Below are 23,735 nucleotides of genomic sequence, written 5' to 3'. Positions count from 1 at the left end.
AATGTACATTACCTCATTATTCTCGATATTGGCGTCTGGAAGTTCTTGTCTGTAGATACTTGACGTACTCTTCCTGTTCTTGGAGTTTGCAATGATCCGGGCGGAGCCACTGGGTTGCCTGTACCTGAACTAGATCGTATGTTTTGAAATGAATTGTTGGGAACGGACAAGTCTGAAGTTGAATTCAAGGAGATATCCCGGTGCAGTAATCTATGGCGTCTGAAATGGTGTTGTGGGATACTGTCGGTCAAATTAGGAGACAACACCGAATCCAAATGATCATCAGGAATGTTATACCCGTTCGACAAGAACTCCGCTAATGACAACTCGCCAAACTGTTGTTCCACCTCGGAAGAAAGCGAGGGCAATATGGTCTTATCATGGAGTTTGTTCAATTCGCTGCTTTCATCAAGAAACTTTTCTGTCAATGCCAAATCAGTCCACACTTTTTCTTTCAACATCAGTCGGGATTTGTAGATTTTATTGCCGAATACTGCAGGATGTATGGGTAGTGATTCTTCCTCTTCCTCGTCATCAAGGAACAATTTGGTGAATAGTGTTGATGTTGCCTCCACTAGGTTATGTGTTTCTATATCGTCGAAAGGTAATGATTCTTGTTTCCATTGTTCCATGTAGAGAACCTTTTTAGAGTCATCAAGGTGAATATACGAGTATACTCCATCGCGTGACATGGTGATGATGTGTTGTGTCTGATAAGAAGTGGTGGTGTTTACAATAAGTGTGCAAGATCAGCTTTTTGTGCGAACTGGTAAACACGCCGCGCGCTACCATATTTCAACTGCAAAATGTGATTATACCCCCGCCACCAGTACTACCGCCACCAGTACTACCGCCACCAGTACTACCGCCACCAGTACTACCGCCACCAGTACTACCGCCACCAGTACTACCACCACCAGTACCACCACCACCGCAACATCTACATGTATGCTCAACCTAATTATTAATTCTATACACAAAATTATACAGCTATCGCTTCACAAGCTGATTCAAACAAAGTTGGCTTTCTCTTCAACACCTTCTTATCGTAATTCGACGACTTAACCAACTTGAACGACCCGGTACCAATAGACATAGTTTGACCCAAGATAATACATTCAGAAACCCCTTCAATCTTATCATTCTTCATAAAGAACGCAGCATCAAACAAATGATCGGTGGTCTTTTCAAAAGATGCCAATTGCAACACAGAGTCTCTCATTTTACTCAACCCGAATCTGGTAATACCCAACACTTCACCCTTGTACGTCATGACATCTCCCAACAATTGAATATGACGAGGATCAACACTCATACCGTGATTACTCATGGTATAGTCGATTTCCTTGATGATAGAACTTCTGGCAGCTTCAATACCCAAGATTTCAAATACTTCAAGGACGTGGTTAGTGGTGGTTTTTGTACCCACTACCCCATCAGTGCTCATGACATCCTTAAGACCATACCCTTCAACTAATAACTCCTTCTTGGAATCATCTCTGATATTGATAACGGCACGGAAAATGTTTGGAAGACCCTTGATGCAGATACTTGGCAAGGCACGTTTCAACTGTTGCATTCTGAAAAACAACGCATTCTTGGTTTCGGCTTGTGATTTAAGCGAATCGGTCTTTTCCTTCAAGTTCACCAAAACATTGACTCTATCTTTACCACTGACTGACACGTCACCCGGAGTAATCTTCAACTTTGGTGCATTTTGAATGGCACGAACAATATTATCAATCGTCAATTCCAACTGTAACTTATCTATAGTTTCCAAATCTATCTTGATGGACAAGTAAGCAAGATTGTCCTTGTACACATCTTCAATAAAAAATGCGACATCTTCAAGCAACGTCTTTTCAATCCTTCCCTTAACCACTCTTGCAGCAATCTCATCATCGTCATTAACCAACACGGCATTGATGATTGGCGTAGAAATTGTTTTTGACGCATTGATAATTTCCTTAATACGAGGAACCCCCAATGTAACATTCATACTGGCGACACCGGCAAAATGGAAAGTCTTTAATGTCATTTGCGTACCTGGTTCACCAATAGATTGGGCACCAATGGCACCAACAGCGGTTCCTGGTTCCACACGGGCACGTGAGTATTTGTAAAGACATTGCTCAAGGAACTTCTCGACTGTCTTGGATGATATTTTAAGCAATTGATTAATGGAGTTGAGTTTGACTTCATCTTCATCAACCAGCATTTCTGATTCAATCTTGGTAAAGAATGGTTGTAATCCCTTGGCTTCTCTTAATCGAGCCAACTTCTCGGCCTTCTTACCAAGGAAATCGCGCAAAGATTGGTAGAATTCTCGCTCAGCATCATTTTGATCAATGTATTCAATTCTGTCTTGGTCAGCATCAGCAAGCTCTCTTCCTAAATTGTCATACCTAATTAATTTTGATTCAAGAGGTGTCAAAATACTATCCACCAATCTTTTAATTTCATATGGAAGCAACCCTGTTTCGTCGCCATCATACGTCAAGTTATAAGCATGATCCCATTGTCTGTTAAAGTTTACGGGTTTAGCATCACCTTCCATATCATAAGGATCCAACCCATCACCACCATATGTGAATTGAACAATACCATTAGAAGAGTTACGAACTGTGTTATCGTATTGTGCCGATAAATCTTCCAATGACTTCATCAATCTTCTCGACATGTACCCGGTTTCAGCAGTCTTGACGGCAGTATCAACCAACCCTTCTCTACCTGAAATAGCATGGAACAAGAATTCCGGAGGTGTTAACCCAGAATAGAAAGAGTTACGAACGAAACCCTTGGATTGTGGAGTCTTGGAGTTTTTTGTGAAATGAGGCAATGATCTATCTTGGAACCCATCAGGCACTCTATGGCCCGAGATAATTTGTTGACCGACAACGGCCACCATTTGTGACACATTCAAGGTGGAACCCTTGGACCCACAGGTGGCCATAATCAAGGGAGCGTTCATGGAGTCCAATTCTCGAATACATTCTTCACCCACTTCTTCTCTGACCTTGGAAAGCAAACCACCAATTTTAGCTTCCAATGTTTGTTCTTCATTACAACCCGGTTGGGTTTCTAATTTACCACGGTTATACAAATCAATCAACTCGTCACACTTGAGATAGGCTTGTTCAACCATCAATTCCTTCTTTTGCTTAAGTTTTGTTTCTGGGGTGACATCATTGATACCAATAGAGAAACCACGATTACCCAAATATCTTGCACATAATTTCGCCATTCTGTTCATAGCTGACGCGGCTTCTTGTGGACCATAGTCTCGAAGAATGGTGTAAAATACCGAATGCTTCTTACCATCACCAAGGGTAGATTTATCCATCAACCCCGATAAAATTTGTGAGCCTCGAATAATGACAAACCCATCATTAGGTGACATTTCCAGGGGTAAGCCCTTGGCTGGAGGAATAAATGTCTTGTTCTTAGCATCAAGATTGATAATAACATTTGACTTTTTATTTGGCTTAATTAATAACGAAAAAACTTGCTTACCAGTCCACAACATTACCGGTTTGAAAATCGTTGGTGGTGGTAAATCAAATTGGACATCGGCATCCGACATCATACTCAACAATTGTACAAAACTGGCCCTATCAAAAAAGGAGTCTTTGTGTGAAATCAAGTAAGAACCAGTGATGAAATCTTGAGTAGCAGCAATGATTGGTTCACCCGACTTGGGAGTCAACAAATTATTCTTAACCCCCATCAAGTTGATGGCTTCCGCTCTGGCTTCTTCGGTTTGAGGAACGTGTAAATTCATTTCATCCCCGTCAAAATCGGCGTTATATGGCGTACACACACACTCATTCAACCTGAAGGTCCTCCAAGGACGAATCTTGGCATAATGGGACAAGATGGACAATCTATGCAACGAAGGTTGTCTATTGAAAAGCACAACGTCACCATCTTCAATATGACGTTCGACAACATCACCAATACGCAAGTTCTTGGCAAGTATTTCACGGTTACCAAATCGTAAATTACGTTTAGCCAACTCGTTCTGTTTCATGATATAATTGGCACCAGGATGTACATCAGGACCGGCTCTAATCAACTTTTGCAATTTCTTAAAGTTATATCGGGTACACTTCTCAGGGTAGGTTAATACTTTCGCGACACGGTCAGGAACAGCCACCTCATCAATCTTCAAATTTGGATCGGGGGAAATGACGGTTCTTCCGGAAAAGTCGACTCTCTTACCGGATAAATTACCTCTGAATCTACCTTGTTTACCCTTTAATCTTTGGCAGAACCCACGTATTGGCTTGGCTGACTTGGCACCGGCACCAGCATTTGGAAGTAAGGCAGGGTTGGCACTATCTGAGTTAATATACATGGCCACAGACAATTGTAAGTAATCCCATTGTTCCATCAAGTTGTTTATGCTGATACCTTTTTCAATCCCGGCCCGGATTAATGACGAAGTCCAGACGATTTCAGTAAGTTTGACGGTTAAATCATCTTCATTGGACTGGGCATCCATCATGACTGAAGGTCTAATACAGACGGGTGGTGCAGGCAAGTATCTCCAAATGTACATTTCTGGTCTACCTCCTCTAGCCGAGTCAATACCGATCAACTCACAGTCGGATGGAGAAATCTGTTTGAATAAATTGAGGGTTTTCAAAGGGTTGAGGTCTTCGTGGACTCTCTTGGCAAATCGTTCCAACTCGGGATTTCTATCAAACACGAGATTGAACTCCTGATCCCAGAGTTCCTTTTCTGGGGTAGGTTTCTTCCCAATCCATCTGAATGTGTCGTGAACAATCTTGAGTGCGGCAGGGCCAGCACCGCTGGCGGCCTTCTTAACCACCCCGTTAACATGGTTACACTTGAGACAACGTCTTTGTTTCTTGCATTGGTCCAATACTTTTCTCAAAATCTTCATTCTTCTCAAATTGTCGATGTTTGGTTTCCGCAAATCATTCAAATAGGTCCTCTTGGCCTGCTCATCCAACAAAACTGCCGAACAGTTTTTACAAATGCATTGCAACACTTGGATAATCGACTTGAAATAACCCACATGAAACACAGGAAGGGCTAATCGAATATGCCCGAAATGACCATGACAAGAAGCCAAGTTGCCGTGACATGTAGAACATTCCAGGGCGTTGGACGAAATACCCATGCGAGTGTCCAAGGCACCTTGAACCTTTGGGGTTCTTCCCTTTTCTAAATCGTATAAATCACGGGTTTGCACTTCAACTTCTGATTGGGCAACTATATCCTTGGCGGATAACGCGCTGAATTCCAATCCCTTGATACACTTGGGAGCAATATCAACAACGACTTCTTTCATTGTGCTCCCAGGATTGATGCGTTGATTGTGTGACTAATAGATGTATTTGATTTAGGCAGCACTTAGAGATGCTTCTCTGGGTTAAGTAGGAAAAAAAATTTTGATGCGATTTTGTGTCACGTGGACTCATGGTCACGTGGATGTGTGGTCACGTGTAATTTCAGTCACGTGGATTTTCGGTCACGTGCGATCACAGTCACGTGCTCCGCTCTACTTTTTTTCACGTTACGCTTTTGAAGTGGCGAATGTATCAAACGGAAACTGTCACCATCAGTGTAACCAGCTCCCTATAGATATATATATACAGTTTAACAATGTCCACAGAACCCAACCCATCTAGTACCGAAGAAGAACAAAAAGTCATAAAAACCTTGGAAGAAGACGACGAATTTGAAGATTTCCCCGAAGATAACCAATGGAACAACGACACCAAAGTAGTCCAAGATAACTTATGGGAAGAAGATTGGGATGATGATGATAATCAAGACAAGTTCTCACAAAAGTTGAGAGAAGAGTTGAAAAAGTCTCAAAAGCAGGTATAGATAGATTGTTGAGTGTGTACTGAATACATATATATATATATATATTAAGACTATGCGTAAAAGTTTACAGACTTTGACTTTCTGGCTTGCACTTCACCAATGGCTTCGACGAAATCTTCGTGTTTTATAATGGATTTCCCGTTTCTCAAAGCAATCATACCGGCTTCCACAGTGACAGCCTTCAATTGAGCCCCATTGAATTCATCTGTCAGTCTAGCCAATTCTCTCCAGTTAACCGAGTTGTTATCACAGTTTAATTTTCTAGCATGAATCTTCAACACTGATTCTCTGGCTTCTTCCGAAGGCAAGGGAAATTCAATCTTTCTATCTAATCTCCCGGATCTTAATAACGCTGGATCCAACGTGTCGACTCTGTTGGTAGCAGCCAACACCTTGACTCTATCATCTGATCCAAACCCATCCAATTGATTCAATAATTCCAACATGGTTCTTTGAACTTCTCTATCACCAGACTTGTCGGAATCAAAACGTTTAGTACCAATGGCATCCAATTCATCTATAAATATAATCGTGGGGGCCTTTTCTTTAGCCAAAGCAAACGCATCTCGAACCAATTTAGCACCATCACCAATAAACATTTGCACCAATTGTGGAGCAGCCAACTTCAAAAAAGTGGCACCTGATTGAGCAGCACATGCCCTGGCCAACAAGGTCTTACCAGTACCTGGAGGACCATACATTAACGCACCCTTTGGTGGTTTGATACCCAAAGTTTGAAACTTTTCTGCTTGCTTCATAGGCAATACTACTGCTTCAATCAATTCTTCGATTTGTTTATCCAATCCACCAATGTCGGAATAGTCTTCTGTAGGCTTTTCATCCACCTCCATGGCTTTAACTCTAGAGTCGTATTCTGACGGTAAAGTATCTAATATAAGATAAGAGTCCTTGTTCACCCCAATTAAATCATTGGGCTTTAATGTAGTTGGATCAACCAATCCAATCATAGGCAAGAATATAGTTTGTCTAGTAGAAGTTTTTATGACGGCAGATTTCCCCGATCTAGCAGCGTCAATGTCGATATTGGCCCCTTGTTCAGACGCTTCTTTTTCGGCATCCAAATCCAACAATTCAACAACATTTCCAACTAAATATGGCAATTGCTTGTTATTGTTGATCTTCTCCTGGTTATCTTTGATTCTTTCCAACATCATGGTTTTCTCGTGGGTCAATCTTTGTGATTCTGATCTCATTACTTTGATGTCATTGTCTAAAAGTTTGGTTCGGTTGATGATATCGGAAGTGGACAGATTTAAGATTTCTTGATCGAACAAATCGTCTTCTTTGTTATTTTCTAATTCTTCTAATGTGACCATGGTGATTGTTTTCTATGTTAGAGTGAATTGATTTGGTAGAATTGTTTGGAGGGAGGGTTGTCTTTCTGTTTGGTTGTCTGAATTGCCACTGAAGAAAACCAGTGCGAAAAAAAAATCGGCAACCGGATCACGTGATCAAGCTCTATTGGGCCAACTTTGCGGGTACAACTGTAAAGATAACAAACCCTCGTTATCTTTGCTGACAAACATTTGGTTCTTTTTCCTAGAAATGACTGTTCCTATACATAAAGACCATACTGAGTTGACGGAAGACCAATTCAATACTTTAAGCGAGGAAGTTTTGAAAGGTGTGTCATATTTTTTTATAATTTGTTCGGAAATACTGGCAAATACTAACCCAACCACAGCTAAATCGTTGTCGTATTCCCCATACTCAAAATTTAGGTATGTCTATTCCTTTCCCTGTCGCAACTACAGCTATACTAACACTATATAGAGTCGGTTGCACTATTCTTACCGCGTCAAATGAGTTCATATCAGGTGCAAACATTGAAAATGCATCCTATGGTGCCAGCATATGTGCTGAAAGAACAACAATTTCAAAAGCAATTGTATGTATGACCATATATATATATATATATATATATATATGTACTTTTTTTTTTCGTTGTTGTTTCAAAGCATTTCTTTACTAACCCGATTCAGCTTTCTGGTCACACTACATTTAAAGTGATTGCCATTTCCAGTGATCAAGAAGACGACTTTATAAGTCCCTGCGGGATATGTCGACAAGTCATCCGTGAGTTTGCCAAAGACGTTCCTGTCTATATGTTCAAGAGTAGTGGTGAATTTATCAAGGTGTATATGAATGACTTGTTGCCATTGAGTTTTGGCCCTGAGAACTTACTAGGAGAGTAAAAATTCAATGTGTGATATGCACAAATGACATCTACTACTCTAATTACACACATTGTATTACTATTACCGATACACTACATCTGCATCCTAATACATGTTACCATATAGCTTATCTAGCCAGCATAATATATGATTATTGCATACTAAACAGTGCTGTAGCCAAAAGCACATTCACACCACATAGAAAAAAAAAGAAAGAAAAAAAAAAACTTCAAATCGTTCTTCTTTACTAATCACATCTCTTCATCCTACTATGTCTGCTATTTGTGCATCTCCAAATTGTGGTAAAGAAACTGAATCCAGTTTAAAATGTCCAGTATGTCTTAAAGCCGGCGTCTCCTGTGTCTTTTGTAATCAAAACTGTTTCCGTTCCAGTTGGACTACCCACAAGGCCATCCATTCCGCAGAAGATGGAGCTGAAGAATACAATCCATTTCCAAACTTCAACTTCACCGGTGAATTAAGACCAACATACCCATTGTCCCCAAGAAGAGCCATCCCTAAACACATCAAACTCCCAGACTATGCCCAGGCTGGTAAACCAATTTCTGAAATCCGTGATGACAGAATTGGAAGAATCCCCGTGCTTACACCTAAGGAAATCACCAAGATTAGAAAATGTGCCAAGGTGTCCAGAGAAATCTTGGACATAACCGCCAGTCATATCAAACCCGGTGTCACCACGGATGAACTTGACGCCATTTTACACCGTGAATGTGTCAAGAGAAACGCATACCCTTCTCCATTAAACTACTACAACTTCCCAAAGTCATGCTGTACTTCTGTCAATGAAGTGATTTGCCACGGTATTCCAGACAAGACCAAATTACAAGACGGAGACATTGTCAACTTGGATGTGACCATCTACTACCTTGGCTTCCACTCTGATCTTAACGAAACCTACTATGTCGGAGATAAGGCCAAGTGCAACCCCGACATTGTCAGATTAGTGGAAACCACCAGAGAATCACTCGACCTCGCCATCCAAGCCGTCAAGCCAGGCATTGCATTCAGGGACTTGGGTGCCATCATTGAAAAGCACGCCCACGAAAACAACTGTTCTGTCGTTCGTACCTACTGTGGTCACGGGTGTGGTGCTTTGTTCCATTGCCAACCAAACGTGCCTCATTACGCCAAGAACAAAGCCGTGGGTATTGCCAAGCCAGGAATGGTGTTCACCATCGAACCCATGCTCAATCTCGGTACATTCAAAGATTTGCAATGGCCAGACAACTGGACCGCCGTTACTCAAGATGGGAAATTCTCGGCCCAATTCGAACACATGTTATTGGTTACTGAAGATGGGGTTGAAGTTTTGACTGCCAGAACTGAAACTTCTCCGGGAGGACCAATTCCAAGAATATAAGCATGTTTATAGAAGTGACTAGTATGTTTATAGTAAGTACTGTTGTTTATAGAAATGGCTATATGGTCTCTTTATCACTAATTAAAATGTCCAATAGCGTAGTTTCGATTTTGCGGATAGAGTTGTTAAACACTTCGAGTTTTTTCATGAAGGAGTAGTTACCTTTCAGTCGCGATTCGTTGTCAAATACCCCTCGATGGATTGAGATGCCGGGGTATTTCTGGGTTAATATCGTAAATTGTTGGTATAAATCTTGTAAATATCGGTATTGCCTTTCCGTAGTTTCCAATTGTAATGTTCCAGTAAATCCAGACAGATGTTGGATGCTAGATCTCATTATTTCTCCGGTACAATCGAAAAGTCCCATCAAGTAATCTCCAATGTCAATGAAAGTCACCTCTACTTCAGATTCATACTTGTTGGGAATGTCGATGTTAAAGAACAACGATTCTAGAATAGCTTGATATGGTTCCGGTTCTGTGGTTGCGTTGAGCAATATCTTGATATAAGTTATAAACTGTTTGTATTCCAACAACCGTCTATTGGCCACAAAGTGTCCAAACGTGAAAAACTCGATCAATTCCTCAACCGGTCCTGCAACACTACCACGTAGTGCTATATTACAGTCATAAATTGTTTTCAACTGGGACAATCTCGTTCCTAACAACTGCAAATGCTTGACTAATTCACTCAAATCTTTCACTTTGTCGTTGTTCTCCAGAAACGTTCTGTGCAAGGAGAAGATGGCCTTCTTGGAATAGCTGGTGATATCTCGCCCTATTCGAATTAATTCTTCTCTTTCATCTTGTTTCTTGTGCAAATACTCCTTTGAGGGGATGAATATATCTTGCATATACTGTTCGGACATGTTTCACGCACCAAACACAGACAAGCAGTAGCAGCAGCAGCAGGAGGAGCAGCACGAGCAGCAGCAGCAGCAGCTCTTCGGCAGATATGACCAAAGTACACGACAGCCCCCCATCGCCGGGTAACCTTTGCTTTCCTTCCACGCGTTGGAAAATAAAAAGGCAAAAAAAAATTTACAACCATTAGGCCAGTCAATTGAACAATAGCCAATACAGTATAATGTCGTCGTCGATTCAATTGCTTAATCCCAAGGCGGAATCATTAAGACGTTCTCAAGCACTCCAAGTCAACATAAACGCCGCTCAAGGACTTCAACTGGTCCTTGCCTCAAACTTGGGCCCTAAGGGAACATTGAAGCTTTTGGTTGATGGTTCAGGAGGATTGAAATTGACCAAGGACGGGAAGGTCCTTTTGACAGAAATGCAAATCCAGCACCCTACTGCCGTGATGATCGCTAGAGCCGCTACTGCCCAGGATGAAATCACCGGTGATGGAACCACCACAGTTGTTTTGCTTGTGGGTGAATTGTTAAAACAAGCTGAGAGATTTATCAGTGAAGGTGTCCACCCTCGAGTCATCGTTGATGGGTTTGAAATTGCTCGTGAGAATGCATTAAAGTACTTGGACGAGTTTAAACAAGTCCCCGATGATTTCGACAGGGAATTCCTCTTGCAAATTGCTAGAAGCTCGTTAGCTACTAAGGTGCCAAGCGAATTGGCCGATGTCTTGACTCCAATAGTCACTGATGCCGTCTTGACTGTTCGTGGTGATAACGACAGAAATTTCGATTTACATATGGTGGAAATTATGACTATGCAACATGGCCATTCCAAAGACACCGAATTGATCAAAGGGTTGGTATTGGATCACGGGGCTCGTCACCCAGACATGCCCCGTCGTGTTGAAAACGCCCACGTCCTTATCTTGAATGTTTCCTTAGAATATGAGAAAACCGAAGTCAACTCCGGGTTCTTCTACTCTTCCGCCGAACAGCGTGAAAAGTTGGTTGCTTCCGAACGTAAATTCGTGGATGACAAATTAAGAAAAATTATCGACTTGAAAAACCAAGTGTGTGACTTAAACTCCAACCAAGGGTTCGTTATAATAAATCAGAAGGGTATTGATCCAATGTCCTTAGACGTGTTGGCTAAGAACGGGATATTAGCGTTGAGAAGAGCCAAAAGAAGAAACATGGAAAGATTACAATTAGTATGTGGAGGTGAAGCCCAAAACTCCGTCGACGATTTATCCCCCAAGATCTTGGGTTACTCGGGATTGGTCTACGAAACCTCCATCGGAGAAGATAAATTCACCTATGTCACCAAAAACAAGGATCCAAAATCTGCCTCCATCTTAATCAAGGGTTCGAACAACCACGCCCTTGCCCAAAACAAAGACGCCGTAAGAGACGGATTAAGAGCCGTGGCTAACGTCATCAAGGATCGCTCCATCTTGCCTGGTGCCGGTGCCTACTGGTTAAGTTGTAATGACTACTTGTTGCACTCTCAAGACAGTAAGAAATTCTTGAAGGGTAAGAACAAGTCCGGAATCAGAGCCTTTTCCGAAGCCTTGCTCGTCATTCCAAAGACCTTATCTTCCAACGCAGGTTTAGACCAATTGGAAACCCTCTCCAACTGTCAAGATGAAGTTGTCGAAGGCCACGTCGTTGGTGTCGATTTGAAATCAGGTGAACCAATGGACCCAACCGTGGAAGGTATTTGGGATTCTTATAGAGTGGTGAGAAATGCCGTGAGTGCAGCCACTGGTATCGCTTCTAATTTATTGTTGTGTGATGAATTATTAAAGGCTGGTAGATCTTCATTGAAGCAAGGTGATGGTGCCGGTGCCGGTGGTGCTCCTGCCGGTCCACCAGGTGGAATGCCCGGTATGCCACCTATGATGTAATAGATAATTTTGGTATATAGAAGGAAGATTTAATATAAGGAATTTCTTATACAATGACGTATGTAATAAACCCGAGTCAACTGTTTAAGCCGGAGTTATGAACCAAATGGAAATTTCATTTCGCTTAAAAGGCTGCAATATTATTGACCCACTTTTTTCGCGCGGGATTTTAAACCTTGCATGTGTTTATGAAAGTTTCACTAGATTAGTCTCTTTGTATATCATTGAGACGACTTCGTTGACGATGCAAGATCAAACCCAGCCATGACGTAACTCATAACACAGATAGGGCTGACTGAAATATGTCATTTCTTATCAACGTCTAGCGCCTATTTCGTAATTATCAAACTATTGTTGATTTTAGTTATACAGCATTCACAAATAATACTTCTAGTTTCACGCCATCTTGCAAAAAGGAAGATATAGTCTAGTGAAAAATGCACGACTATGTGTCTAACTTGTTGGTACCTTTATTTTATACAAATTAACCAGCTTTACATATGATATTATTCGCTAACCATTATTTCCTGTGGTGATTCGCCGAGGTTACAAAAAGTCGCACATGGGCTGCAACATTTACACAAATACACACCCTGTCAATCCGGCACCCCCTCCTTGCTATTTCACGTTGTGGCCATTTCTTGGCTATCATGTGGTTTTTGGTGGCGACTTGTAGCCTATTATCCCGCAATGATCCCGCTGATAATTTCAGGCTTCTTCAAGAAAGATGAGTTTTGTTTGGGAAAATATATTATTTTTTATGTCTAATTCTACCCAAATCGCATGATGTAACATTCCAAGAAATTTTAACGGCACATTATCTGGGGAATCATAATGAAACTTCCAGAATGCCATTGGTTTAGGAATGAAACGCAAAACTTACATATTATTTACCATATTTTCTGATCTCACAAAAATAATCGAGGTCCAGAACAAGCTTCCAATATTTGATTTTGCTCGCTTAAAGGATTAAACCGGAACAATAACAGGAAGTCTGAAGGGGGGGAAAAAAATGCAACAGGAATCAAAAAAAAAAGGAAAAATATAAAAATTGCTGAAACGGGTTCAAGAGAAATGCCAAGCAGTAAAATTGATTTTACTAAATATGGATATGACTACTCTAATACATATACGAAAGGGTTAGGCATTGACTGCACTATACTTCTCGGGTTCGTCTAAAAATCTTATAGTTTGTTACAAGTCGCTACTTTTCAACATAATTCGGAAAAACAGTTACTCGCTGACAACCACTTAATGTTGCAGTGAGCAAAGGTAAAAACAAAAAAGGTTCTCGAAAAAATCTTCGTGGCGGGAGGGGAGGCTAAAATTTGGGCGGCAAAATGTCAGTTACAAAATAATATCGAACTGATGGGCTTAGATTATTTCTTTATTATCAAAAATAAAGAAAACGCAAATATAATTATTTGGGGGATATAGAGATCTTGGCTCAAAACCTCTGCAGTTTTCAATAGGGTTCAGTTACGAAATTAGTTTAAAGTGACGAAAGCACAAAACAGGAATGACCGGGAAGAATTATACTTGCGAAGAACCACGGTGGAGGTTACATTCACATTCTCGACCCAACTTTAACCATGTGCACAACTACGAGAACGTCTAGAAGATACCGTGTCACAAGACCTGCCTTCAAGCAATCGGGGTAATCGATCCCCACCTAGCGGTAATATTTGAGACAAGCAATAGCGCCAAAAAAAAATTAACATTTCCAACCTAAGATCTATCTATGCCAGATTCATACCGTAACATCCTAATGCAGTTCCAGTGGGTGATGACAATGAAACTTGCGCTATTCACCAGATGAAATTAACGGAATTTTAATTAAGCCATCATCAGTTCTTGGGTGGTTGTGGTCCACTTTCACACTCGGATAAATTTCGGAACTCCTAAAAAAAAATAATCGGATTTTTTAACAACTAATATCTGAGGCGGACCCAAGGATTGCTTAAGCTAAATCTTGACATTATGTCATTGTGATACAACATATATTGTTTAATTCAGATAGCAACACATGCTTGATGAAATGGATTTACGGTAACAAAATCTGATCTGAAAATAATCCTCCAAGTTGCAATTATAAGCGATCTCGCACAGGAAACAATTAAATTGTTGAAAATAGAAAAAAAAAGAATTCCTAAAGGCGCAGGAAAAAATAATTGTTTTCTTATATTTTGTCTTCTGCACCACATTTATTATTTCTTGGCTCCTTAAGTTTTAAACTTTTTTTTTTTAATTTGGGGTCGAGTAAAAATTTAAGTTTAGATATCAAAAATCTAATACCGTCTAATTTTCCACAACTTAAAATAAACATCTCCACCAAGCGGGTGTTGTTGTTTAGAGCAACTATGTAATGACAGCAAAAAACAAAAAACCATGTTGATCTGCTATAAGTAGAAGTAATTAGTTAATCTCCATTGCAACCACAAAGGAAACGGCTTTGCGAGGTGAACCAACACAAAGAATTACAAAAGACGGTTTCTAGTCATTCATTTGGTTACATACAGGAGGATACAGGGTTTTACCAATTACAGAAAAATCTTTTTTTTTTTCAAAACTAAAAAAAAAAAAATTAAAAATCTCGTTAATTCCAAACCAGATTTCAACTCATATCTCTGGTCACTTGTTTCATATTCACTGCTCGTAACTTCGTGACATGGTATTTCATGCAAATCTGGCGGGACCTGAACAAAAGATTTACCTATCTGTAACTTTCGTGAAAGGAGAACCAAGAAAAAAAAATAAAGCTGACCTGCATACCAGGGTGCAAAACATGCGGTGCTGCTAAAACTGCTGCAAATCATGCACCTCGGGCAAAATATTTTCTTAGTTCTTGAGTAATTTCGCGTTTTAGTCACTTGGTTCTGCATGAACATTCATCAGAAGTTCTTGCATATCTAAGCCATTACTTTTCTTAATTAATAAACACCACCAACGAGCACATAATCGTTTGCGTTTTTCTGTATCGTTAAATATAATTTTTTTTTTCTTTTTCGGGAACTATTCCAAGAGACCTAAAAAAAAAAAGTTGAATCATTTTATCCATCCTACAGAATTAGCCTCTCATACATGATGGTTTCAATTAAACTTTACAATAAACACCTTTAAACTTTCTTTAAATGTGTACCCGAATTATATTTGCATTGTATGGAATTTTTGCAGTGATTTAAAGATAGATTTAACTTTTGTTCCCATGCCGCTACCCCCCATATGTGTAAACAACCAGAAAAAAAAAAAATAATCAAAAAAAATAGTTAAAAATATTAAAAAGATATGTTTGATGAGCCCATACATTTCATATGCGAATTTCCTATATATATGATTATGATGTAACCAAGTTGTTTTAGCTAATTAAATTTATAATTATTCTTTTCATTCAGTTGTTATTTGCCACCTAATTTATTATTTAATCATCTTAACCTATATTTTCCGAGCGGATTTGCGCATAAATACATTCTTCTGCCCCTAAAAACATTTTTGAAGAAAAAAAAATAAATAAAAGAGAGCACAAATATAACACAACTTTTTCTTGAAAAATAGAATATCATTAGTTTTTGGTCTTACTAACAGGTTGAGACCATTTAGAAAGACGAGATAGAAGCAGGCTCATTGGGTGACCAATAACTAATTTCTTCCTGCTACGATATTGACAATTTGCATACTCCAATAACTGACAGGTCAACTCTACGAGGGAAAACACCATTACTTGACGTTTTAATCGAGAATCACGTCACGGGAGATCAATTGTTATCATTCATAAAAGAGATCATATTAGCAAACGGATAAACTGATTTTGTCTTCATTATTACCAGGCTTTCCGCAGCCTTGACCACAGGAAACTTCCCACCTCCCCTCCCCCCCCCTCCTTTCATTCATTACTACAGTTATATCAACAGTCAAAAAATGAATACTTGGCAAGCCAGTAATTGGCATGATTCCAGTGAACCTAGTAATGATATTCAACAAAACTCAAACCTGGGTTCAGATGTAACCACATCAAGAGAGGCACCAGGTGAAACTAATTCATATTCTACAAGTAACTCACATCCTAATTCTACAGCTGATCCTCCATATCGTGCATACCCTACATTCCAACAGCCACCAGGACCGGTTCCGGGATTGGCTCCGCCAAGAGGAGTATACATACCGAACACCAACTATGTCGTTCAGCCCAACGATGCCGATATTACCAAACTTCAAGCAACAACATCAGTTTACCAGCAGTTCCAACCTCCTCCGCAGCCATTGACTTATTTGCCAGGAGAATATGGGGCCCCGGGCCAATCAGGAAACCCTCAATACCAGCAGCAGCAACACCCTGCTATGATCCCAGTGCCAGTTGGACAATATCCTATGCCACCCGAGTTTAGTTCATATCAGGGTATGAACTCTTCAACTTCTGATCAACATCAACAACAAGGGTGGGATCCATATAATTCCCTTCCTCGTATTCGACCACCATTAGATGGCGATAAAGGTAGCCCGCTGTTCAAATCGGATAAAAAGATTAAAAAGAAGCCAAAAACGGCGAAAAAATCGGTCAGTGGAAGTCCCAGCAGTGATAGTGCTGCTAATCCCACTAACAAGCCATTAACCAAACGCTCTCGTATGGGATGTTTAACTTGCCGTCATAGGAAAAAGAGATGTTGTGAGACACGGCCAAGATGTACTGAATGCACCCGTCTTCGACTAAAATGTACTTGGCCAAAACCTGGGACTGAATATAAGAACAAGCCTAAGGATGCTAAGAATGAGGAAAATGTCATTGACCATGAGATATATGGTAAGATTAAAGTGTTGCGAGGAATAGTGGAATATAAAAGCAAGTAAAAAATCTTGGTTGCTTTCCAAAACAAAACAAAAGACTCATTAGACACTAAAAGTTCGAATCAGTATTTCGATTTCATTTCTTTTGCATTGGAGATTGTTAGCATTCATTTCAATTCTTCATATGGTTGCACTTACTTTAAACGGTAAGAAGGAAAGTTAAGTTGCCTTAATTGTTTGACATTCGCGAAAGTTTTAGGTGACTAAAAAGTTGTTATTATTTATAGTTTATGTAGTATTATTATTGTATCGTTGTCATGTTAAACACTGATGTTAGGTGGCATGATATGAGCCTTTTCATCTTTAATAGAATATGGGCTAGTTTCATTTTCAAAATCAAAAAAAAAGATATAGCTGATATGCAAAGTGCGTATATTACCCAATTAGGCAGTCTACGATTGCAAACTCGCACTAAGAAAAAAAAAATCACTAGTGTTTTGGTCTGGTGTTAATTTTTCTGTTGTTGTCAAACTTGTTGATTTACCACCACACCAATCATTCAATAGCAACCATTGCCAATGTCATTAGTTGAGACTTCTAGTTTGAGGAACAGACAGATATCGATATTGGAGCGAATGCTTCATTTGAACAAGGAAGGGTCGGCTGATCTCACCTTGGCGTCCAAAAGTGAGGAAATAATCTGGAAAGTGTTGGTTTTAGACACCAAGTCACGAGCAGTGTTGTCATCAGTTTTGAGAGTCAATGATTTGCTCAGATGTGGTATTACAGTTCATTCGTTGATTAATTCTAATAGATCGGCCTTGCCTGATGTCCCTGTTATATATTTTGTCGAGCCAACCATTGAAAATATCTTGTTAATTATCGACGATTTGGTTCATGACAAGTACGAATCCTTCTATATAAACTTTACTTCCTCGATTAATAGAGAACTTCTTGAAGAATTTGCTAAAAAGGTTTCCACTTCGGGCAAATCTACCAAGATCAAACAAGTTTACGATCAATATCTTGATTTTATTGTTACCGAACCTAACTTGTTTTCATTGAACTTGCCAAAGATATTCACTACTTTTAATACTGTTCATACCCAAGAAGAAACCATTCACCAATTGGTTGATACCATAGCTGATGGTTTACTTTCCACTATAATAACCATGGACATAGTTCCCGTGATAAGAGCACAACAAAATGGACCTGCAGAATTTGTAGCCACCCTGTTAGACTTGAAATTGAGAGATTATTTGAGTAATTCTAGAAATGCTGGCGCAACTCAACCCATTCAACAGCGTCCAGTTATGATCTTATTGGATAGAAACTTTGATTTGGCATCCATGTTTTCTCATTCGTGGATTTATCAATGTATGGTTAGTGATGTGTTTTCATTGCAAAGAAATACAATTCTGATCCATAAATATTCCAAGGAAAGCACTCAACCAACTATAAAGAAGTACGATGTTGATCCAAGAGATTTCTTTTGGAATAAGTATTCTCAATTGCCATTCCCAGATGTTGTCGAAAGTGCCGATGCTGAGTTAAACGCATATAAGAATGATGCTAAAGAAGTTACTGCCAAAACAGGTATAACATCTTTACAGGATATCGATCACAACACTAGTGAAACTGCAAATATTCAACAAGCAGTTGAAAAATTGCCAGAATTGACTGCCAGAAAGACTACTTTGGATATGCATATGGATATACTTGCAGCATTAATTGATGAGCTTCAAGCGAAGAATTTGGATAAGTTTTTTGAAATTGAACAAAATGCAAGTGATCCAAAGGAATTGAAAGAATTCCTTGACTTGTTAGCAACTAAGACGGAAAGAGATAGCTCACTTGATAAGTTGAGAACTTTTATGATCTTGACTTTAATTGTGGATGTTACTCCTGATTATGTTGACAAAGTTAGAGGAATTTTCAAGGAAAAGTACCCTGAAGTTGACATGGCTGCTTTTGACTACATTCTCAAGTTCAAAGAAAACTCCAAATTGGCTAATTTGGCTTCATTAAATGATACTGGCCTGAAGAATCTCCATAATAACACCCCATCGAATTTGAATTCGTCTGCTCTCTTAAGTGGGTTGTCTTCTAAGTTATATGGGTTAACTGAAGGTAAAATCTCGGAAGGGTTAAGTTCGATCGCTACTAGAATAAAAAGCTTTATCCCAGAAAAAAAATTATTACCAATTACAAACCTTGTTGAAGCTATTATGGATCCAAACAATTCATCAGCTAGTTCGGTCCAATTAACCGATGAATACTTGTACCTAGATCCAAAATCAAGAGGGGGCCATTCCAAACCTCCAAGAAGACAATCATACCAAGAATCATTGGTGTTTGTCGTTGGTGGTGGTAACTACTTGGAATATCAAAACTTACAAGAATGGGCTAATGAACCAGGTAAGCCACCAAAGAAGGTTGTCTATGGAAGTACTGAAATTGTTTCTGCTTCCGATTTCTTGAAAGAGTGTGATGATTTAGGGAAAAACAATTAAACTCGTTATGCTAATATAATATACAATTCTTTTTTTTTCTTCTTCTTCTTAAAAACGTACTATACTCTCTAAAGAAATTTGCTATTTTCTTCTAAGACCTTGATAGAACGGCGAGAATCCAAGAATAACAATTCACATTCTTCGATATCTTCCACGGTTATTTCTGAACGACCAGCACTAGTACTTAAAACACCAGCAGGTGCTAATAGTTGTAAGGCATAACGCAACGATTTCGTAACACCATGTTTAGCAACTTTATTAAGGGCATCTTCGGTAAGAGTAGAACCTTCAAGAGCAGCACGTTTCGATACAATGGTCTTGATTTCTTCTTGGTTGTATGGTAATGTTCTGACAATTAATAATCTGTCAATTAAATCAGGTGGACATCCATGTGGAGCTTTAATGTCATCGTCAGAACCTCTAACAGTAGTCAATCCTCTGTTGGAGGCCAATACAACAATTGGAGCGATGGAACTTTCCAAAGCTCTATTCAAATAAGTGAAAATTTCCATATCTAACATGTTAACTTCGTCAATAAACAAAACACCTGGAATTAATTCAGCAACACCTTGATCGATATACTTGGAAACAACTTTATTAACTTCGGATCTTAATTTATCGGTGATTTCAGTCTTGCGTGGTTTCAAGAGTTGTCCCATCATAGATAAAACATCCTGGCCACCTTGAGGTCTAGCATTGGCGACATCTAAATCGTGCAAAGTAACATCTTGAACAATCTCTTTCTTCTTGTGGACTTCTCCCTTTGGTAAAGGAACATATTCTTCGGCTTCAAGGTCGAATTCAGTAGCGTAGGCATCGGATCTCCCTACTCTCTTAACAGCACCGGTATTTGCTTCTATGTAAATAACATCACCAATGGTGACTCTTTCCTTTTGGATACTTTCATAGATACTAGGATCAAGTCTAAGAGATTTGGTACCCTTGGCGGTCTTTAATCCAACAATAACGTGACTGACAGTCTTACCATAACCACCCAAAGGATTCTCGGCTTCTTCTGGAGTCAATTCGATAACTTCCCCTTCATAAACTTCCTTGGTTTCTTTAATTCTCAATCCAATAGCTCTTCTGAAATTTTCCATTAAAGCCGATGTCTTCTTAACTTCAGCGGAATAAAGTTCAGATCCAACAATAGGACAAAATGGCACTTTTGGACCCAATTCTTGAGAAATTGCCAATGCCAAAGCGGTTTTACCGGTGGCAGGAGGGCCAGCTATCAAAATAGCTTTACCTGACATCTTTTTAGATTTGATTAAGTCGACAATAATCCCGCATGCCTCCCTAGCATCGGCTTGTCCAACAAATCCTCCTTCGATGTTCTTGGCAATACCATGTTCATTGAGCCCCAATCCCTTGATATGTGTATGTGCTGCAGTTCTTCTTTCTCTTGATTGACTGTCTTTAACTTCACTTATTTGTACCATGATTGTGTGCTTTTCTGGGAACTTTAATGTGTTGTCAAAGGCAAAGTTGAAAAAAACTACTCGATGATTTTTGTTTTCAGTTTCAATTTTCACCACTGTGATTATATGCAGGATATACAAAAGACTATACCACCATTTACTTCTATTACTCTCTATAAACACTTTATTCTTCATCAGGAAGTTCAAACTCGTCATTTGGTTCCTTTGGTTCTTGACTTTCGCTCCACTGGGTGACATCATCTATATAACTAAGAATGGTTTCCACCGATTTACTATCCTTGGCACAATCCAAAGGCAAGAACTGAACCATACCAAAATCATCGACTAAATTGGCAATCAACTTGTTTAATTTGGCAAATTTAGGGTTATAGTCATCTTCGCTGTCTTTCGCTAGCAATAATGGATCAGGATTCAAAAACTTCTTTAGTTGTTTCTTGCTGTATTCATTCTTGACTAAATCAACCTTGGACAAAATATTTATGTGAGGTAATTCTAACAAAATCATGGCGGACATGGCACTAAGAGCACCAGAGAAGAACTTGGAATTGTCTACAATAAACAGGGATTCCAACAAGTACGTAGCACACAAGTTAAAGTTGAGTGATTGTTGCAAATGTTTAACAATTGTAGGCAATACTGGGATATGGGTATATAATTCAATTTGTCCAGGACAATCAAAGATCAAGTATTCATCGTTGTAATCACCTATTTCTTCATCCAACCAGTCCAAGTTATTCAACAAGAATTCAAAACAGTAAACTAATCCTCCATTAGGACCCAAATCCATTTCTTCCATGACATCCTGAAGAGATATCAAGTCTCTTATATCAATCGTGAATTCGTATTCAGTGGCTTCTGCGGCCGGATCCAAGTTTACTATGTGAGCACGACGTCCAACGGATTGCATATAAGCAATCATGGAATTACAGAATGTGGATTTCCCTGAACCGGCTGGTCCCAATACTAATACCCCTGTTCTTGACATTATGTAGTTTGTTGATTTAAACAAATATCTAGCCACTAGTTCCTGCTTAGTAAACTCTCGGAGGTTAAATATTTCCCGAGATGCGAAGTCGTGCGAAGGCGCACAAAAAAAAATATCATTATATATATATATTAGTTAGTTAGCTGCAAACTTATTACTTACGACACCAACAATCATCATAATCATTTTCTATCTGGATCATCACATCGATATCCGCATTCTTGAAAATCTTTTCACATTGTCTCTTAATGAAGGATCCATTTTCTCCTCGATAAATCTGGATGTGGATATACCCACTGATTGAATTACTCAGATTGGGCCAGAATCTAGGGCTGGCAAATGACCTGACTCCTCTAATCTCGGAAATTTCACGAAGCACATTCCTTATTTTATCTTCTCTGGTTTTGGTAATTTGTAATAAAAGTGTGGATGCAGTTGATTTAATCAACGGTACTGCAGACACGAAAATTGCCATGGCGATGATTATGGATGATATTGGGTCAAAACCCTGCCAATCGAAAAGCTTGGTTAATATGGTGGATATCACCACCCCTACTGAGCCAAGAGCATCTGCCATTATATGAAGAAAGATCCCACGCATGTTATCATTCATATGTTCGTCGTCATGAGGATGGGAATGTGAGTGTGAATGCAGGTGTTGAGTTTCATGTGAATGGTTATGTTTATGTTCATGTTCATGTTCATGCTCACTTTCCACAACAGGTGCATGTGAATGTGAATGTCCATGAGAATGTCCATGGCCATGTGCATGGCCATGATTGAATGCAAAGATACCCACCAAGTTAACCAAAAGACCCATTACAGAAACAACAATCAATTCATTCGTCTTTTGTAAATGGACTGGATTTAATAACCTTCCGATAGCTTCAAACATGATGGTTCCACTGATTCCAACCAAGAGTGAACCGTTGGTAAAGCCTGCTAAAATTTCAAAATTACGTAATCCAAATGGATACTTTCCATTAGGGTCAATTTCATGTTTTGCAATCACACCAGCAACAAGGCCAATTGCAAGTGACATACAATCCAAAGCCATGTGCAAAGAATCCGAAAGTAGTCCCAACGATTTCGATCTAAACGAATACAAGAATTGAACAAACATAAAGCTAGCATTCAACAAAAGGAAATTAAAGATTGCTCGTGTGTCTGAATGGCTGACTAATTCCTTGAGAATAGGAGATCTTGGCTTGGAATTTGCTTTCACGTTTGTCCACTGGCGTGAACTATCTGGCTTGATCAAGAATGTCAAAACCATATTCACGATATGAACTGGAGAAGGTGACATTTCAATGACAATATATTCTAATATGATGGAAAGAATAGACACGAATAATGGTGATATAAAGCTATCTCTCATTTGAAACTGTGATAATGAAATTATAGTCACGAATATAGTAGCCACATTTACTCCCATCATACTATAACTTAATTGCTGTGGGTTGTATAATGAAAGCGCAGCACCGCTTATAATGATAACTCCAACTATGATTGACTTTTCCATATTTGCCAATAATGCAGATATTGAAATCAGATGTAGTTTCCTATTAATCAAAAAGAATCCAAGCACAACAAGTAAGTAACTGCAAATGACAGGAAATAAAGTTGTCCAAGAATCTTGCCAACTGATGACGCAATCAACTACCAAAGACACTGGGGTATAAAAATTCCATGGATTTTGAAACAAGGCTAGGAGTAGCACTGCTAATCTACCTGCTGGAATGAACGCAGTTGGTGTAAGTATGATAAATACCGATGTTAATAAATAAAGTGTGTTTGAAA

At 39.3% G+C, this 23,735-nt stretch overlaps 12 protein-coding genes across 12 annotated transcripts; 5 read left to right on the top strand and 7 right to left on the bottom strand. All coding sequences in view use genetic code 12, as the record gives it.

Moving 5' to 3' along the window:
* Window positions 1-8: 8 nt before the first annotated feature.
* Window positions 9-692, bottom strand: CTA6 (Cta6p; the record flags this gene model as incomplete). The annotated part of the gene is made up of 1 exon (XM_007373137.1): window positions 9-692. The coding sequence occupies one exon, from the start codon at window positions 690-692 to the stop codon at window positions 9-11; it is 684 nt and encodes a 227-aa protein (XP_007373199.1).
* Window positions 693-982: 290 nt separating this feature from the next.
* SPAPADRAFT_48749 (DNA-directed RNA polymerase III core subunit) lies at window positions 983-5,320 on the bottom strand (the record flags this gene model as incomplete). The annotated part of the gene is made up of 1 exon (XM_007373136.1): window positions 983-5,320. One exon carries the CDS (start codon window positions 5,318-5,320, stop codon window positions 983-985), a length of 4,338 nt encoding a protein of 1,445 aa, XP_007373198.1.
* Window positions 5,321-5,588: 268 nt separating this feature from the next.
* RPT5 (proteasome regulatory particle base subunit) lies at window positions 5,589-7,242 on the bottom strand (the record flags this gene model as incomplete). Its single annotated transcript, XM_007373135.1, has 1 exon — window positions 5,589-7,242. A coding segment is annotated over one exon (1,213 nt), but the record flags the coding sequence as incomplete, so codon positions are not given.
* A 157-nt stretch (window positions 7,243-7,399) lies between these two features.
* Window positions 7,400-8,260, top strand: SPAPADRAFT_58993 (cytidine deaminase; the record flags this gene model as incomplete). Its single annotated transcript, XM_007373134.1, has 4 exons — window positions 7,400-7,507; window positions 7,568-7,604; window positions 7,657-7,771; window positions 7,866-8,260. 4 exons carry the CDS (start codon window positions 7,429-7,431, stop codon window positions 8,076-8,078), a joined length of 444 nt encoding a protein of 147 aa, XP_007373196.1.
* On the bottom strand, window positions 7,676-10,367 carry SPAPADRAFT_69925 (uncharacterized protein; the record flags this gene model as incomplete). Its single annotated transcript, XM_007373132.1, has 2 exons — window positions 7,676-7,760; window positions 7,867-10,367. The coding sequence occupies one exon, from the start codon at window positions 10,310-10,312 to the stop codon at window positions 9,503-9,505; it is 810 nt and encodes a 269-aa protein (XP_007373194.1).
* Window positions 8,307-10,353, top strand: SPAPADRAFT_58988 (methionine aminopeptidase; the record flags this gene model as incomplete). The annotated part of the gene is made up of 1 exon (XM_007373133.1): window positions 8,307-10,353. One exon carries the CDS (start codon window positions 8,332-8,334, stop codon window positions 9,442-9,444), a length of 1,113 nt encoding a protein of 370 aa, XP_007373195.1.
* Window positions 10,368-10,512: 145 nt separating the features above from the next.
* Window positions 10,513-13,259, top strand: CCT6 (chaperonin-containing T-complex subunit; the record flags this gene model as incomplete). Its single annotated transcript, XM_007373131.1, has 2 exons — window positions 10,513-12,267; window positions 13,242-13,259. The coding sequence occupies one exon, from the start codon at window positions 10,531-10,533 to the stop codon at window positions 12,214-12,216; it is 1,686 nt and encodes a 561-aa protein (XP_007373193.1).
* Window positions 13,260-15,734: 2,475 nt separating this feature from the next.
* On the top strand, window positions 15,735-17,400 carry CZF1 (Zn(II)2Cys6 transcription factor CZRF1; the record flags this gene model as incomplete). The annotated part of the gene is made up of 1 exon (XM_007373130.1): window positions 15,735-17,400. The coding sequence occupies one exon, from the start codon at window positions 16,132-16,134 to the stop codon at window positions 17,056-17,058; it is 927 nt and encodes a 308-aa protein (XP_007373192.1).
* A 143-nt stretch (window positions 17,401-17,543) lies between these two features.
* On the top strand, window positions 17,544-19,544 carry SPAPADRAFT_58985 (syntaxin-binding protein; the record flags this gene model as incomplete). The annotated part of the gene is made up of 1 exon (XM_007373129.1): window positions 17,544-19,544. A coding segment is annotated over one exon (1,228 nt), but the record flags the coding sequence as incomplete, so codon positions are not given.
* SPAPADRAFT_58984 (RuvB family ATP-dependent DNA helicase pontin) lies at window positions 19,498-20,980 on the bottom strand (the record flags this gene model as incomplete). Its single annotated transcript, XM_007373128.1, has 1 exon — window positions 19,498-20,980. One exon carries the CDS (start codon window positions 20,948-20,950, stop codon window positions 19,577-19,579), a length of 1,374 nt encoding a protein of 457 aa, XP_007373190.1.
* Window positions 20,981-21,027: 47 nt separating this feature from the next.
* SPAPADRAFT_58981 (putative signal sequence-binding GTPase) lies at window positions 21,028-21,967 on the bottom strand (the record flags this gene model as incomplete). The annotated part of the gene is made up of 1 exon (XM_007373127.1): window positions 21,028-21,967. One exon carries the CDS (start codon window positions 21,933-21,935, stop codon window positions 21,114-21,116), a length of 822 nt encoding a protein of 273 aa, XP_007373189.1.
* A 79-nt stretch (window positions 21,968-22,046) lies between these two features.
* SPAPADRAFT_58980 (metal cation transporter) lies at window positions 22,047-23,664 on the bottom strand (the record flags this gene model as incomplete). The annotated part of the gene is made up of 2 exons (XM_007373126.1): window positions 22,047-23,051; window positions 23,226-23,664. The coding sequence occupies 2 exons, from the start codon at window positions 23,455-23,457 to the stop codon at window positions 22,090-22,092; spliced, it is 1,194 nt and encodes a 397-aa protein (XP_007373188.1).
* Between the last annotated feature and the right edge of the window lie 71 nt (window positions 23,665-23,735).

This window comes from Spathaspora passalidarum (assembly GCF_000223485.1).
Source record: "Spathaspora passalidarum NRRL Y-27907 unplaced genomic scaffold SPAPAscaffold_1, whole genome shotgun sequence".
NCBI lineage: Eukaryota > Fungi > Ascomycota > Pichiomycetes > Serinales > Debaryomycetaceae > Spathaspora > Spathaspora passalidarum.
Note: the sequence above shows the minus strand (reverse complement) of the source record. Positions and strands in the feature narration are given on the sequence as shown.